The 17,679-nt window shown below is 40.7% G+C and overlaps 1 protein-coding gene across 10 annotated transcripts in view; it reads left to right on the top strand.

Annotated features, from left to right (window-relative positions):
• Positions 1-1,454: 1,454 nt before the first annotated feature.
• Positions 1,455-17,679, top strand: part of LIN54 (lin-54 DREAM MuvB core complex component) — a 40,417-nt gene continuing 24,192 nt past the window's right edge. For 4 of the 10 annotated variants that reach the window (XM_075606096.1, XM_075606106.1, XM_075606164.1 and 1 more), the window contains exon 1: positions 8,190-8,208. In XM_075606096.1, the coding sequence (XP_075462211.1) occupies positions 8,203-8,208 (6 nt within the window). In that variant the 5' untranslated portion in view covers positions 8,190-8,202. Of the gene's footprint in view, positions 1,608-7,444; positions 7,873-8,189; positions 8,209-11,202; positions 11,277-17,679 lie in introns of those variants that run through there. The other 6 variants (XM_075606144.1, XM_075606125.1, XM_075606154.1 and 3 more) reach the window with 6 other exon arrangements.

Below are 17,679 nucleotides of genomic sequence, written 5' to 3' on the forward strand. Positions count from 1 at the left end.
TCATCTTTGTATCTTCTCCAGGTTACCAGGTTCGCATCCCAGCCTACACATGACCATATATAGTCATTTTCCAAACACTCATAAAGAGAATGGCATAGCTGGGAGCGAACCTGGGCCCCATTGCTGTCCTGCAGAGTTGGAGAAAAAAAATCTCTATTAATCCAGAAAAAAAATTGTGCAGCGGGGGCATCCAGACACTAGTTAAGGGTTCAGGAAACTAGTCATTCATATCTGGCTTTTATTTCTAGATTAGTGAGGTCATCCGATATTTTCACACACACGCGCAACTATGTAACAAGGACTAATTGTAGTAAAGTATAAATGTAATACAATAAACTGTTATGTCAAAAACAAATGTTGTTGTTAGTTCTTACTAGGAATTTATTCAATTTCTTTTGGAAAAAGAGGGGTGGGGCTAGGGGTGGGTCTTGGTGGCGAGTAGATTTTTTTGGTTCGGCGAGTAGATTTTTGGGTGATTTGTCGACCACTGTGAATGTGAACGGCCCCCTACCAGAATAAAAGATTGCTGTATTACAAAAGTACCTGGTGTCCATTATTATGCATCCTTGCTACCTCATCGTCTGCCTGCCCACCTGAAGCCAGCACCCTGAATGAAGGTAACCCATGCGGAGTAGACAAATATTGCATGATGGAGCCAGGTATCAAGGATTACAGATGTATAACAGGGACCTTCAAGTGCTGGCCTGTGAAGGTCCTTGATCTGGCACTTGGACTCTTCTGCCAATTTCATAGCGTTTGCTTTAGTTAGTTTAAGTGGTGGTAATGTAAATGTATATGGTACAGATGTTATAAATACTTGCAAAAAATGTTGAAATATATTAAGATGTACTGTATCCAAAATTGCATTGCATTAAGCTAGGGCGCGACTGTGCACTCACGAGCACGGACCGCTTATCGCTATCGCATGCACGGTCAGATTTCATTCCCGGATGTACGGTTGGCGTTCTCGGACATTTTTAGTTATTTAAAAATTCCTCCCAGACGGCAACCTTCACCCCTTGGGATAACTAATGTAAGGGCCCTAATGTGTGTAATGATGATGAAGGTCACGTGATCTCCTTTGCAGTTGGGGAGAGCAAAGAAGTTGTCACGGTGCAAGGGACCTAAATGGGTACCAATGTAATGGCCACCAGCGTCCCCTAAAAGTATGTAGTTGGTGCAAAACTGGTTAAATTTAGAAGCAAAAAATAATAATTGACTGCATTACATTTGATAATGAGACCAAAGCCTGTTTCATGTCAGTGAAGCAAGTAAATGATGAGTAAGTACTGCGGGCAGCTGCCAATAGCAAACATGGCCGCCTCTTCTGTGTGCTTCCCATCACGTGACAGTGTACTGTATCGCCTCCATCTCCCACTCCTTTTCGCCTCGGTTCAGCTGATACAAAACAATTATAATAATAATCAAGACTTCCGGGTGTGGCTTGCGCGCTGACGTCACCGCTGCCGCCAGGGGGAGGCACCGCGCAGTATTATGGGATGTGGAGGTGGAAATGGCGCTCGGCGCGTGATTTTGAACAAACACCACGGTTCTGAACCTGCCAGCACCGACCCTACTAGCGCGAGGGGACAGGGAGCGGGCGCGAGGTCAGTGCGCGTGCTGTTGGCGTGGTCGCGCGCAGTGTGTGTGTGTGTGTGTGTGTGTGTGTGTGTGTGTGTGTGTGTGTGTGTGTGTGTGTGTGTGTGTGTGTGTGTGTGTGTGTGTGTGTGTGTGTGTGTGTGTGTGTGTGTTTTTTTTGCATATACCTATGAAAATGTGTGCACATACTATATATATTCTCCAGCTGTGCGCCTCATTGACTCTTCCACCACTCTTGCGGTAGCAGAACAACCTTTATCAATACTGTTATGTCATTGCATGTCATGTCAAACAGCTACACAGCGCTTTACTAGTCTTGGGGATTATTGACATCTATTAGTTCAAAGCTTGCAATAAGGGCATGTGGGCACACACACACACCAGAGGTTGTGGGGAAAGTGGTGTTGTGTAGGAATGGCACGTATATTTTTATTTATGTTGCACCAACATATCAATGTACAATGTAATTGAATGCAGGGAAGGACACCATAGAAGCACTAAGCACTGGTAGAAATTCCTGCCCTCCAGAGCTTACAATCTAAAGGGGGAATAGGAGTGAGTTGGGCTGAAGTAGTAGCTTAGTGGTGATATCACAGACTTTGAAGCCAGTGAACACGATTTGGACTATGTAGATGTGTATGCTGTCAGTGCTGTGTAAGAAAAAAAAACATTCATTGATGCATTGCGTTGCACAGCATTGATAACTGGCGGTGAGGCCTATAAAAGAGCTGTTCCATCCAAGTGAATGTGTCTGGGTCTCCCTGCAGTACATACATTGCTGGCTGAAGCCCATGCCATCGCAGAGCCTTCATATTGTGATAGGAGTCTTGCTGTGTTAGAGATTGTTGTGCCTGGAGACTAGCCTTGTATAATTGTAAAATGCCACGACCCCCCTGGCACTTCGGTTACGTGACTACTTCTCCAAAGTCACTGAAGAGAAAGTCTCATCTCCCTTCCGTTTCTCATCAGTGTAGATTGCGTCAGCGCAGGACGTAATCTACCCTAGCAAAAGGAGACACCGTTTTATTTTTTTACATGGCTAATGTCCTGAGTGCACTCAAAGGGTTAAATGAGACAGCATTGCCACCTCCTCTTGGGCATGTTGTTGTTTATAAGATGTCACAGATCCCTTAATACAAAAACAAATGGTTTGAAAAGTCAGATCTGTTTGTTTATGGGCTAATAGGTAGTAAGACTTATTACAAAATGCTGTTTTTATACCTAATGTACTATGAAACCCAAATACATTTGCTTATGGAAATGCCTTTGTGTACAACTAATTTTTCACAAAATGGCTTTTATGTCGGTAGTAGATATTGCTAAAGAATTAAGAGTAGATTGGCCACTAATAAATACCAGTATTATTTTCTATTCTTGCATAATTAACACCTTGTTTTACAAACTGATGCATATCATTGGTTTAGCATAGTTTAATAAGGGAGCAAGAGTGACTAGAATGGGAACAACATCAAATGGGAGTATTTCCCCAGGGTGCTTACAATTTACTGTGTTTTGGGAAATATATCTAAACAGTTACGTGCCTGCGGTAATCTATTATTTATTGTGATATGCTGTTTATAGAAGTTAACAGGAACACCCCTGATATAAAAAGTGTACTTCTATTTTTGTTTTTAGTGCCAGTGAGATAGATACATTGTCTTGCCTAATTTAGTAGTATGCACCATTGGTTATTTTATTTATAGCCTCACAATGCTCAATCTACAATTGTTACAACTTAGCAGCTTTACATAAAAGGCCTGTATTTTTTACTTTTACTAGTGGAATAGTAGGAAAAAAACAAGCTTTAAACACATGGGAGTTGTGGCGACTGCAGTCTTATTGCACCACATCTTAAATATTTTGAGTATATTTGTAGGGAGATGGGGATTATTAATTCCAGTAGCTGCAGTGCTGTTTGTTTATGCAGAGTATGTGCTAAACATGCAGTATCTTCTGGGGGAAAACATAACTGTATTGTTGCACAGGTAATATTTGGAGAAAATGTGTTGTATAGTCAACCCAGCATAATTTCAAGCTCATACCAGCAAAAGGCAGGAAAGAGCCAGGCTTTCATTTTGGGCCTTGCTTGCATTGAAAGGAAGATGGTGCTGTGTGTATCTTGTGATGGGAAAAACTAAGATGAATTTCCTATTAAATGCATGTGCTGTATCTCCAAGTTCCGAGACTTTTATTTGCATAAGTAAACGTACATATGTTTCTGTAATAGATGAATTCAACTCTTCAAATATAAATATATAAATAATATATGTGTATGTGACTAAACTTGCATTGCTGTTGGATAACTTGGGCTGCTTGTAGGGTAAAGCATAGCAATGCACAGACTGTCACCCTCTGAGCTGTCATTGATGCACTGTTAAATCCTTTCCTCCATCTTTCCAACATGTAAGCTAACATCTTTGTTATACTCCTCCTCCTGCATTGTTGTCCTCCAAGTCTTCCACATATGAACTCATCTGACTATTAAAATGTATTCAGACTGATCTGTCTGGCATAGGTGGCTTAACTTGCATATGTATTTTGAATGCAAAAAAAATGTTAGTCTGTGAAATGTGAGCCGAGTCCTGTTAGGAAAGCTACATGTCAGCCGGCACACAGTATGAGAATTTTCCCTTTGGCTTTCACATTTAAAGGGGCAGCCCCACCTAGCCAGTCAAAACACCCTTTTGTAAACAAATGTTTGCATCCTGTCAAATATGCTTTCCTTTTCACTGGGTCTGCTAAATGCAAGCATGGCTCAGCTACTTGTTTCTCTTTGACCAATGATGACTTAAGAATTACTATGTACAGACAAGATCTCTCCTCTGTTTGACGACTGACCATTCTTATCACCAAAAGACATTTAGATAAAGATTGTAACGCCCCTCACACCAAAGCATTTGTTTATTATGGAAGAGTTTTATAATATGTATCCTTGTCGGTTTTGATTTTCAAAACGTATCAATGATTTACATGTAACCTATGCCACTGTCCCTATTTCACTTGCATCCCAGAAGGGGCTGCCACACAGTTCCTCCTAGTATTCCCATGTGATTGGGTGTCAGTAGTGTTAAACCCTCTCACTGCCAGAAGGGGCTCTCTGCAGCTAAAGGGTTAATTAAGTGTAGATGCTTGGTGCCTTTTAATGGAGAAGAGAGTTGTAAGTATTTTTGTTCGTTTTTCAACATGAGCTGTTTCTATAGGAACCAGACGGTTCTTGGGATTTTTATGATCCATGTCTGGTCTGTGCTGTTGGCAGACGGTTTGTAAACTTTAGACTCCAGATAGAAATTCAGTTCTTGTAATTGTTCTCAAGGGAAAAGTAATGATGCTGCTATCATTTAGCCAATCGGAAACAGTGAAGGTACAACAAATACCATGCCAAAATTAAAACGACACAGAATCGGTACAACAAATACCATGCCAAAATTAAAACGACACAGGATCCAGTTAAATACTGGAAACAATACATATAAACTTTGCAAGAGGCAATTGGAGTGATACATTTTTAGTGTGTGTGTGTGTGTGTGTGTGTGTGTGTGTGTGTGTGTGTGTGTGTGTGTGTGTGTGTGTGTACACGCACGCACCCACTCACCTACGCACCTGTTCGGGACACTTAGCGGTGGCCTAAACAGAGACGGCAGCTTCATGAGTCACTACCATGACACGAGAACTCCCTTCACATGAGTGTTAAAGCCCATGTCTATACATACTGCAATATATGAATGCACACACAGCTGTCTCTTACACTTACTAATGTACAATGTAATTCTATCCCTATATATCAATAGGGACCAGATAGTATCTACACACAGTAATGCAACACCCTCCCACACCATTGGTATACACTCCCAGACACACCTTTTGTAAAGCTCTGTATACACTGTGGGTGCTTTTAAATTTATATTTACACACACACTCTTACATCACTAATATTCAGGGACCATTTAACACCTTAAGTCATAAATCGCATACTGCACAGGGGGAGGGATAGGCTCCAATCTCAGATACATTCCAAGATGCAATAAAAAAAATACAAGAAAAACTGCGCAATACGCAATAGTGAAGCATGTAAAGATAATAAAATTATATTTATATGGTAATAATCCTGAGTACATCAAGGATTAAAAAACAAGCATTCCGTGTACCAAGACACGGGTTACCAAACACTGGAACGGGGCTGATGGAATCACTCTCTCTCCACCCTCGTTATGGCAATCGTCAGCTTTTGGAACTGTGGGATGCACCTAAGGTAGGTGGGTGACCTCTCATATGATATGACCTCTCACCCATCTACCTGAGGTGCATCCCACAGTTCCAAAAGCTGACGATTGCTATAACGAGGGTGGAGAGAGAGTGATTCCATCAGCCCCGTTCCAGTGTTTGGTAACCCGTGTCTTGGTACACGGAATGCTTGTTTTTTAATCCTTGATGTACGCAGGATTATTACCCTATAAATATAATTTTATTATCTTTACATGCTTCACTATTGCGTATTGCGCAGTTTTTCTTGTATTTTTCTGTAGTTTAGAGGTGTTGAGCCACCCTAATAGCAGCAGCAGCAGCAGACGGCACATGCTCCTATTATATACCTAAGGTTTTGTATTTTATCACTAAAGTGGTGTCTACTTTCACAGTGGGTATTATTCATTCCAAGAATAATATTTGATGGTTATCTAGTTGCGCACAATATCACTTTACATTCCAAGATGCACTGTTTTTTAAGTAAAAACCTTTCTTGCTTTTATCCATTGTAACACGGCCGGAAGAAGAGATCAGTGTATCTCGAGAGCTCGCATAAATAAAAGCATTTAGTTTGCTACAGAAAGGTATAGGCCAATAATTTTTTTTAATTTTATATATATATATATATATATATCTCTATCTCCCATACTGCTTGTCATCATAATTTTATCAATAAACTGAAAGGGATCTGTATGACACCTTGGCTACCATTTGTAATGTGTTTTTTGTTTTTTGTTTTTTTAACTGTATAAGATGACAGTTATAATGGTAAGTGTTATAAACGTTTAGGCCTTAGTGGTGTAAGTGGATCTGGAGTTTAATGTCAATCCCACCTCGTGTATTTCATAATTAAACCTGCTGGGTGTTTAGGACTCTGGGGAATGTTTTTTTTATTTCATTGTTACTTTGTATATTTGTACAATAAATGTGATGTCTTTATATTTGTTGCTGCCCTTAGATATTTTTCTTTGGGTAAAACCGACCCAGTCCTGTTTTCAGTCCTCTTTTCAATCCGGTTTTATGAAGAAAAAACGCAGGGCTGCAAATATCAGAATGCTTTTGCAAAAGAAGAATAATGAAAAGGGCCCAATATATGCTGGTGCCCTTGAGACTATTTATAGGCAGCAGCTTCTGGTAGACAAGGGGGCGTGGAAATGTGAAAAAGAATAGCTGTGATTCATAATGCACAAAACTTAAATGTGTGTGTTGTTTAGTGTACATTTGTGTGTCTTTCATCCACGAATTAAATAGTAGCTGTTAGTCCAGTTGCGATAGCGCAAGGTGTGTGATTTTTATTTTTTTTTTGTGTCCGAGGCAGTGTCCAAAAATATAAATTCAGTCCACATTAAAAAAAAAAAAGGATATCACCTAATAAAGAATAATTTATTTTACACTATATACCTCCATCTAACCCAGTGTTTTGTTGCTGGTTCGTGTATTGAGTTTTCTATCACTTGTGTGTACTTGTTGAGGATTTGTTGCCAGTTCTTGTGCGCTGCCTCCTCCCTTGTGGATTACTTTCCTGCTGCCTCCTCTTTCCGGTATGTGTTGTGCATTTGTGCGACCAGTCTCCTCCCACCCTCCTATGTGTTTGTGTCTCTCTGGCTGCACATACTCTCCCATGGGGGAGGGAGGGCAGCTGATGGGAAGGAGGGAGGTGGATGAGGATGACGAGGTGAAAATGGCGGATCTTTCGAAATACAATCCCGGCCCCTGACATTCCCGGAGAGTCTGCACACACAGCACACCCGCGCCCCTCCCGCACTACAACACCACCCCGACCCCTCGTACCGCCACCTCCCCGCTGCGCAGGAGGGACAACACCGGGATAATAAATCAGCTGGGAGCGGTGACTGATTCCCCACACCCGGTACAGGAGACACAAACACACACACACACACACACCACACAATATGCACACTACTAAGGACGTGCGACACATTCACACAAGCAGCGGAGCTGGAATATAAGCCCGGGTTGGAGGCGAGCAGGTGAGGACGCGGGCAGGCGGCGGTGACGGAGGCGGATGAGGTAACGGATGGGCAGTGATGGCAGGGAAGTTATTATTGTGGTGCTGGGGCTTGTGTGTTGCTGCGCCTGACACAGCACTGGGGGGTGCTGCTGCGCGCCCCGGGCCTCGCGCACTCTGCTGCTTTTTTGTGTGTCTGTGTTAAGACTCGAATTTGGAACGTTGTGGCCCACCAATCAGGTTCGAGTTCCAAAACTTTGAAGGGGGGGGGGGGAGGGCGACGACACACTACGTGAATCCACGTCACAGTCCACTCGCTGCTGACAATGGCTCTTAATGGTTACCATACTTTAACCCTTTTCGTGCTTGTCCCCTCAGCACTGAAATGGTTAATGAAAGTAAGTCTGTGCTTTTTATTTGATTAACAATTTTTTTCCTGCGTAATGTGACAGAGTAGTGACATATTAACCAGTTAAAACTCCACAAATGGCCTTTTTCACCCCTCTGGCTATTGTGTGTTGCTGTGAATGAGTTATTTATAGGCCAATTCCTTTTTTTTTTTTTCTTCTCTCCCTTACAATCTTGTAACCAGATTTTTGTAGTTATAAATATGTATGTATGTGTCTCTCAGATTCTCTCAGAAAGAGAGAGAATCTATCTTGCCTTTTTCACCCACCATAACTTAAAATGTGTATGGTGAACCTACCCGGCCTTCAAAATTGCAAAGCCTGTACAACTAACATCACACTGATGAGACCCATTAAGGTTGAAACATGTCTGTGAGTGGTTTGACTGGCTTTGCATCTAATCTAATGCTGTGCTTAAAAGCTGTCTGAGCAGCCGAGCATTTGCTTATATGGGTTCCATGTAAATGGATTTCAGGTAAAAGGTGACACATTGTGTGCTCATTTGCATGTCATTTTCCAGAATCCCTTGCTGCAGTGGGAGCACAGTATGCTAGGTGATGGTTGAAAGGCAGGGTTGCAGACCTGCTAAGACATGTGGATGTGCTCACAAGTGATATTCTTTATTGTGTGTGTGTGTGTGTGTGTGTGTGTGTGTGTGTGTGTGTGTGTGTGTGTGTGTGCGCGCACACACCTTCAGAGGCATCCAGTCACACAGTATTTTGCGATGTGTTGTCAGCAGAAGGCTTGCTACCAACTGTGATTGTGAAACGGAATGCACTGACAGCAATGGAATAAACTGATGTTAAAATAATAGCTGTCTCACCTAAATGTGATGTACACTACTTCCAATGTCACCCCTTTCATATCATGTCTTTCAATGGAGATTTGTATCTTTTGTATGACTAAGTTCTAACCGTTTCTAACAGTAGTGCTGGTTAGCAATCAGAACTGAGGCCCTTATGCAGTTTTGTGCGAAAAAGGCTAATTGTGCATCTACTTACATTCTTGTCACTGTTACCCTTCTTTGTATATTGAATAGGGGATGGGTATCTAATAACACTCGACATTTCATCTGCGTTCACTCAAGTAACACAGATGCTCTCTGATGGGGTTTACTTTAAATTAGATATGAGGCCCTGCTAATCCGGTGGGGACAAAAAAAATAAGTACAAATTGGGTCCTTAAGTATGTGGTTATGTGCAAAATCTTAACGTGTGTGTGTGTGTATATTAAAGTGTCTATTTACCAAGCAGCCGGATTTATAACTACCTCCCTTATTTATCTAGCAATGCTTTTCTACCAGATTATATAAGGCATATTTGGGTTCTGGCTAGTGCAAAGGTTTGGCAAGAATTTTCAGGGCAAATGTTTGTCTGGCATGTTTGGGTTACACTGAACAAAGGTTTTTTTTTTTTTTTTTTTTTTTTTTCATCTGCTGCCAGTCAAATAAGACTGAATCCCTCATTTATGGATGTACAGTATACTTCCCCTATTACAAATGGAATCCTTGCCTTAATGAGCTAGCAATGTTACAGGAGTGGCAATGGTGGTATGTAGAGGGGGAGTGGGGGTTTGTGGTTGTGGCTGCTTACTGAGTTTATCAACTTGAAACCTCTCCTGATGGCATCTTGTGACAGGTGTTGCGGTGGAGGAAGAGTGGGGATATATTAGAACAGTCTGATTTAAACATATAGTAGGAACGTGGAACACCATGATGAAGCGCTACTAGCGCGAAACGCATTGTTTGTTGCTGCCTCTGATAGGGTTGCTCCCATGATCCAATAAATTGTTTTTATTTTTATAAGTGAGCCCCCTGGATCATTTTTGCATACTTTTTTGGTTTTAAACATAGAGGTTTCACATTAATGCTTCTGTTGAATAGGAAAGTTGTGCACATGCACAGACCTTGGCTGGGGTTCTCTAAACACCAATGTGGGCTATCGCACCCCAACCAAACATCAACAGCAAGTCACTTAAATGGCAACTAATGCCTTATTGGTGACACAATTGCCTAATTGGTTACTTGGTGAATCCCCCCTATTGTTTTTTTAACGTTTGCCTTATAATATATTATCACTATAAATATGCAGGTTGGAAAGGTCATTGAGCTCTGTCATGAAGCCAACATTCCATCTAGCCCTTCTGTCTGGGAGACGCACGTTCATTTTGTCCAATCATATTTTCCATCCTTTCTTCTTCAAGAGCTCCTCACCAGAGTTTCATGCAATTTGAGATCCTGGCATATGTAAAATATTGCCCGGCTGCAGGTGAGTCTTGGATTTGGAGAAACAAAAGTTACAAGTCACCACAAATTCTGTTGTCCACATGGGACCAACGTGGTATATCTTTTATAGCATTGACTGTGCCATACTTTTTGCAGCCACAATAAGTCCCTGGCCTGTGGAGTTTGGGAGATAAAGGGGATTTGCCTATGGGTACAAGGAAAGAAGACTGGCATTGGAACCACTTTCACCCACTTCAGTCTGTGGGATTCCCACAGCTACTACATCTGGGGCCGTGTGTAATGGGGTAAACCGTGTCTAAGGTAGTTGATATGGTAAAAATAATCAGATAAACATATTTTCAAATAACATTTTAAAGTTTGTCATTGTAATGTTTGTCAACATTGGAGCCTGCCCTCCCTTTCTTTTATTTTTATTTTTTTAGTTAGAAATGTGAAAGATAATTGGAGGTGGAGCGATTGCCAGCTAATAATTAAAAACTTTTTTAAGTCTTGAAAACCACTGGTAAATTCTATTCTTTGTTTGCATAGTAATTTTGAAGCCAACAATAGTCAGATATACAAGATTAGCTGTTCTACTTTAATCCACTGATGCAAACACGACAAGTGATATCTGCTAAACCTCTGATGATGGGTAGGTGGGCTAGGGGAAATAAATCAAAGAATGAAAAATCCCAACAAAAGTGGTGGGAGAACTGGTAGCCCCCAATTTTATGCTCACTAAATGTTTCGCTCTATTACAGATCTCATCCGATCTGCAGAACTAAATCCTGATTGGGCTGGAGGCTCCATACACTTATGACACTTGTCATCCCAGGTATCTGTCTAATGACAAAATTGCAGTCTTATATGAACTAAATGTAAATAAACCCCTATTAAGTGAAACAATAAAAACATAAATTCAAAATTCAAACCATAAAAATGGGATTTCCTACCACCTTTTTGTTAGAATTCCCCCCCCCCCCCCCTTGAATCCATTGGTTCAGTAGAAAAGCAACACCCACATTTTTCACAAGATGCAAATCAGTACGATTTGAATCCATCACCCCAGAAAGTAATTCAGGAAGCAAATACTGTTTTTTTTTTTTTGTTTATTTTTTTTTTTAAATCTGCCACATTGGATGACCAATGTTTACTGTTATTGGCTCAGAGGTTCTACATAACACTGAACCATTAATAAACAGGGTTCTGCGCTATTTATTTAGCAGAGGAACTTTAACAAAATTAAGACATTACGTGTTTTTTTAACATTGCTTTTTAGATGTTAATATTAGAAAATGTACAAAATTAATTGTTAAACAGAAATGTAAGGAAGAAGGGGTTCCTTTACAATTACCTTTTTTTTTTTTTCCTGTCCAAAAACGAATCCCTTGGATATATTTGACCTTCACGTTAATTGTACCTCCTCACCTAGCTGTTCCTAAAATATGAAATAGTGTCTCTCCCACACATTCCGGCTCTTCACTCCCATCTAGCAGTGCAGTTTTACCCTGCAAATCTGCCATCCTGAGAAGCTGCAGGGATATGAAGGGAGTGGTTAACTCCACAGCATGATCCTGACGCATAAAAAATGTCAGCATTCTTTAAAGCAGACAGTGGACATATCTAGTGCATGGGCCTCAACTGCACCTACTGTTTCTAGCAGTTTGTATGGGTCCTGTATCTCGGGGGCGCAAGATTTTCTAGGGTGGTGCTGCAGTTGCAGAGACTCCACACTGTTCCCCAAGATTTTTAAATTACATGCCGGGGACCACGCAAGGCCACTGCAACATCCCTTACCTTGTCTTTGGCAAAGCGGCGTCAAATGACGCTGCAGGGTCACGCCATGGCAACGTGACCCCGCAGCATCATTTGCTGCCGAAGACTAGCTAAGGAGGGAGGTGAGAGCAGGGAGGGGGACACTGACTGAAAGTTGCACACCCCTGCTGTATCTGATGAGCAGTTGTAACTTTTTCTACCTATTTTTGCCATTGTCACAGATCTGTAATACCCTGAGTTATAATGGGATGTTGTGTTATTTGGGAGAACAATGTGTCACCCATTACAAACTTTTTTTGTTTTTTTGTGTCTGTGGTACACATATAGCTAAATATAGTAACTCTGGCAATCGAAAGATTTAGGACATGTCTATAGAAACTGCTCTTAAAAGTACTGTCATCCAGCACGGGCAGAGCTGGAAAGTGTCAAATGTTGAAGATGCCTCTTGCACCGTAACTTTTCCAAAGCTGTTTTTGATTTTTACAATCGGGTGCTTCATTCAAGAGATATACGCTTTTAAGATATGAAAGGAGCAGTTCTGCCTTGGGCTTCCTGAGCTGAACCCGAGTTTGGTTTCGGCTCTGGGAACGCCCTAGTTTTCAGGATCCTTACTGTGGAAGGTGCCCGGCAGTAGCATCCACTCCAGGGGAAACCAAATGGCGTTTTAAATCCAAAGAGATGGCCAAGAGGAAGCCGCATCGTCATCCGTCACAGATTCCTATTGGCCAGGGGAATCTGGGAGATTTTAATACCAGGAAGAACCGGCACCACCTTTCCCTGTAAAGGATTTCTCTTTTTAAAGGAGGGGCGGAGGCAACCGGGATGGCTGCTTTTGAGTCTGGAATGTTAAAATGAATCCCTCTGGAACCCATTGCAGTATAAAGGTTACCATGGTTACCTCAAACTAGAGTTTAAGAAAATCACGCTTCTAAAAACTAACTTTTTTTTTTTTAAGGAGTGGAGTAATACTATTATAATAATTGTAATACTATTATAGGATTTTAAAATCATATGATTCTGGGGGGGGGAAATGGCTGCTGTTTGTGTTTGGACAGGGCGAGCAAGTTTAATATTTTACAGGTGCTTTTTGTGTCACAGTTGTGTTCATTTATTTGTGTGCATTAATCCGGCATTTTTCCTTTTTCTCTTGAGACCTACAATGTATTGACCTAGAAAATCTTAATACAGCTCAACCCCGTTATAACGCAAATCCGCTAATAACGCGATCCGAGCGTGGCTCCCAATTTTCATACTTATGAATACTTTACAACAGGATTATTGGTATCTTAAATACTTTATTGTACAATGCATACAATTGTACATTATTTCTAACGCGATCCGCTTATAACGCTATGTGATTCTTTGGACCCCAAGCACAGAGTTATAAAGGGGTTGAGCTGTACTTGAATGGATCCCCATTTTTAATCTACTGATCATTTCTGCAATTAAGTTAATTTGGTCCTAAGTGGGCATTGTACATCATTTCAGCAGAATGTAATCTTGTTAAACAGGTGCACAATTATTATTTTTTTACATATTTGTGCTTGTTTCATTATAAAAATGGAATGGATACAGTAGCTGTAAGCCTGTGTTTAGTGAAATTGTTCGGTTCCAAGTTAACATGGGCTAAAATTAATCTGTCATTTTAATAATCTTTGCAATTATTTAATCAATGATGTAAAAAAAACTTTAATGTTTCAAAACGTATACATGCTCTTATGTTAAATACCGCTTGCTAGTATTTTTCAGCACGTTAGTTAGGCTGTTCCATAGATTTATAAGAATTTCGTGAGTCGAGGATTATTGCGCCCTTTCGTATGTATGTATATGTATGACTTCAAAGAAAAAAAAAATTGGTTTCGTTACATGTTCAACCGAACAGTTTTCTGTCAACAGTATGTGTATATATGTATACAAATACCACACAGGAACCTGGAGTACAAAATCAGAGAGAGGTTCACCTGTTCTTCCAGCAATGTCGTGTACCTCATCATGTGCATGAAAAGCCCAGGGGGCTGCTACTACATAGGTGAGACGGGACAGGGGCTAAACAAGAAAATGAATATGCATCACAAACGGCAGAACAAGAGACAGTCCTGTACTGTACTTCAAGTATGTATTTGAAGTATTTGGCCAGTACTGACTTTTAATTGGCTTGGCCCATCATTTTATAGATTGCAATAACCTATATTTCATTGTTGTGATTTATTTGCCTTTTGGTCCATTATATTGGAATATAAAAGACATTTTAACAAGAGCCGAGTACCAGTTTAACCCTTTGGGTGTTCCAAAACACAGTCTCTACCACCATGGGGTTGGGTACTCCCGAGGCCCTGTGACTTAGTGGCTACCTCATGCCCAAGGAAAGCCTTTTTATCAGCTTAGATCGCGTTCTGTGTTCCCATGGAGCTCATGAAGGGAAGCGGTAGATGAAGACACTTCCGTTTTCCGGGTTAAGGGCTGCCGCGGTCACATAACAGAGCTGGAAGGGTTGTGGCATTCTGGTGCTACAGCGCCTCATGCACTCAGTATTTAAAGGCCGTTTTCCCTGCATATTTATATTTTACATTTCTTCACACTTCTGTAGTTGGATGTTTTTTTTTTATTATTTATTTTATTATTATTATTATTCACACAAAATTAGCCAAAATATAAATTATTGTGGCTGCCAAGTACCTCCGTCATTGGAAAACCTCAAAGAACCTGATCGGAGACGATTAAGATTACTTTTTTTCTGCTAAGAATGAATTGTAGTCTGCATGGGAAAACTCCTCTGTGCTGCCTGGGGGAGCGGAGAAAGTGAGAATATACACTGAGTTGCCATGTGAATGCTCAGCTGCAGAGATTGGGCCTCCTTTAAAAATAAATGCTCCATGTGTATCTGATTTATATAAAGACTGCTAAACGCAAGTGAATTCTTCCAATACTTGTTGTTTCATTGCACTCTTCCTGCAGCATTCAAAGTCCAGCTGTTGTTGCTATTCTGGTGTTCTCTTATCTACTGTGGTGTTAAAACAAACCAAAAGCTGTGATAAACAGTGCTGAATAAACTGAACAGCAAATGTTTCCAAATGAGTCCAGTTAAGAGCAGTTCCCTATTTAAATGTATTCCTTACTACATTTTTTTTCCCCCTTATTCATTGGCTGTCATGGCCAACTCTTGGTTTAGTTTCCAAAGGTGACAGCTGTACACGTGTCACCACTTGTGTCCTCTGGGAATCCGCGCTTCCGCTGAACCACCCAGAGTGTCTTGCGATGTAGTGTTGGTCTCGGGCATCATTTCTGTGCATGTTCTTCATTTTCAAACAGACGTATCTGTTTGTACAGTACAAATGAAGATGTGAAATCGAATCGCATTACAAAGAAATTTATGGGACTACACATTGTAACAATAAGGCAAAATACTCCATGTGAACATATGTCCTACTACAAATAAAAAATCCTGGTTGAAAATCCGAGCAATTCTGCTGTGGCAATTAAACTTGCCCCCTCTCTCCACCTCCATATTCCCAACAGCATTAAAATCGTGTATGACATTTTAACCTTACTGGGATTAACATAGAATACTACTTTGTCCATAAAATGTTAATGGTGCTCCGTTTGGTACATTTACAAATTAAAAAAGAATAGCTGCCATAAATCATATGTATTTTTTTTTTAAATACATGGTCACATGTAGAAAATATCAAAATAGGCCACATAACTGTACTCCATCACCAGGGCTGGAAAAAGGTTTTCCTTGCCTTCACCAGTCCTTAATTAATGATTTGTTGGTGATAAGTGATTCAGTCCCCAGTGGATTGTTTTTGTCCATTGTGTAGTAATGATGAAGTCATCATTGGTCAAATGGATGAACAGAGGTAGCTGATATGCCTGAATTCAGCTGCCCCGCAGAAAAGGCAAACCATTCATTTTTTCACAGGATACAAGTAAGTGGAAATATAGGGGTGATTGACATTTTCTAGCTGATTATACAAAGATGCCCATTATTTTACCTGCCTTGTGAAAATGCCATGTGAAAGAGAGTACACCCCAAGCACGTCCCCCATTTAATCAGAACCGCTTAATTAACATGCTGGAGGTTGAACTTGATGGACGTGTGTTTTAATTTTTTTTCCTACCTCATCTACTATATAATTCCCAATTATGGATTTTTGCTTCAAACGCTATATAATTTATTCAATTATAATGATAATAATACTTTCTTCGAAAACACAAATGTCTCAGGTAGCATAATTACTCTGTAAAATCTTGGATGGAAAGAGCATGTTCTTAATTTTTATTTCAGATCTTTAATCGGGATAAGACCCACAGATCATTACGAAGCAGAGAATATCACCAGAAAGCATATATAGGGACTTCGGTATTAGAGCACGTAGGGATGTGGACATGATAGCAGTATGAGGTGCTACTTATCTGGCTCTTCAATATCTGTGCTCTATTGTAGGAACTCCAAATCCTGTCGCTAGGTTTAGTGGTTGTTCGCGCTACCCGTGTTTGTGAAAATGGCTAAGGTCAACCAGTTATCCAGCTGACTCCTCCTCCCTTCAATGTACTAAACATGAGCACGAATGCCCCAAAAATCGTCACACTACACCCCAATTACTCTGCCACCACCCGGATTAATGTAAGGCTACACCTCAGAAGTCCTCGTTCTTCCTTATGCTAACAAAAGATGTAATTAAAACAAGACCCAATTTAGCAAAACATGTCCAAAAATGCAGTCACTCTTCAAAAAGGTATTAAAGGAGTGGCTCAGTGAGTAAAGATGCTGACAATGTAAATAATTACACAGTTTGAATCTGCGGAACCTGGTTCAATTCTTGGTGTCGGCTGCTTGTGACCTTGGGCAGGTCAATTTATCTCTGTGCCTCAGTCACCAAAATACACATGGATTGTAAGCGCCACAGGGCAGGGACTGTGTAAAAATTCCTATGTACCGTGCACTATACAGGTAGCCCTCGTTATCCAACGTTGCACTTTACAACAAATGGCATATCCAACGCTTTACAATGCAACCCTAAGGGCCGTTTTTCAACGCCTGAATGCATTATCCGACGCCTGAATGCGTTGTCCGACGCTCACCGCCACTGATTAACATGGGACGCACTTTACAACGGTTTCACTATCCAACGCTACTTCCAGAAGGGATTCCGTTGGATAACCGAGGACTGCCTGTATTTTAATTGTGAAGGGCTTTGAGTCCATTTGGGAGTGAAGGGCTATATGAAATAGTTATTACTAGGTTCAATTAGAGCACGAAGACGATACTTATTACATTTTAGATTTATTGTTGCAAAAAAGTGTACAGTGTTTTTTACAGAAGAGATTATATAATGGCAGACTTATTTTTACAAAATAAAAAGCGCTAAAACCACCTAAATACCACCCAAGAGGTTCCTCAAGGAAATATGACAATTCAAGAGTGCTTAACAGACACACAGAAGCACGGGCGCGCGTCT

This window comes from Ascaphus truei, chromosome 1 (genome assembly GCF_040206685.1).
Source record: "Ascaphus truei isolate aAscTru1 chromosome 1, aAscTru1.hap1, whole genome shotgun sequence".
Taxonomy (NCBI): domain Eukaryota; kingdom Metazoa; phylum Chordata; class Amphibia; order Anura; family Ascaphidae; genus Ascaphus; species Ascaphus truei.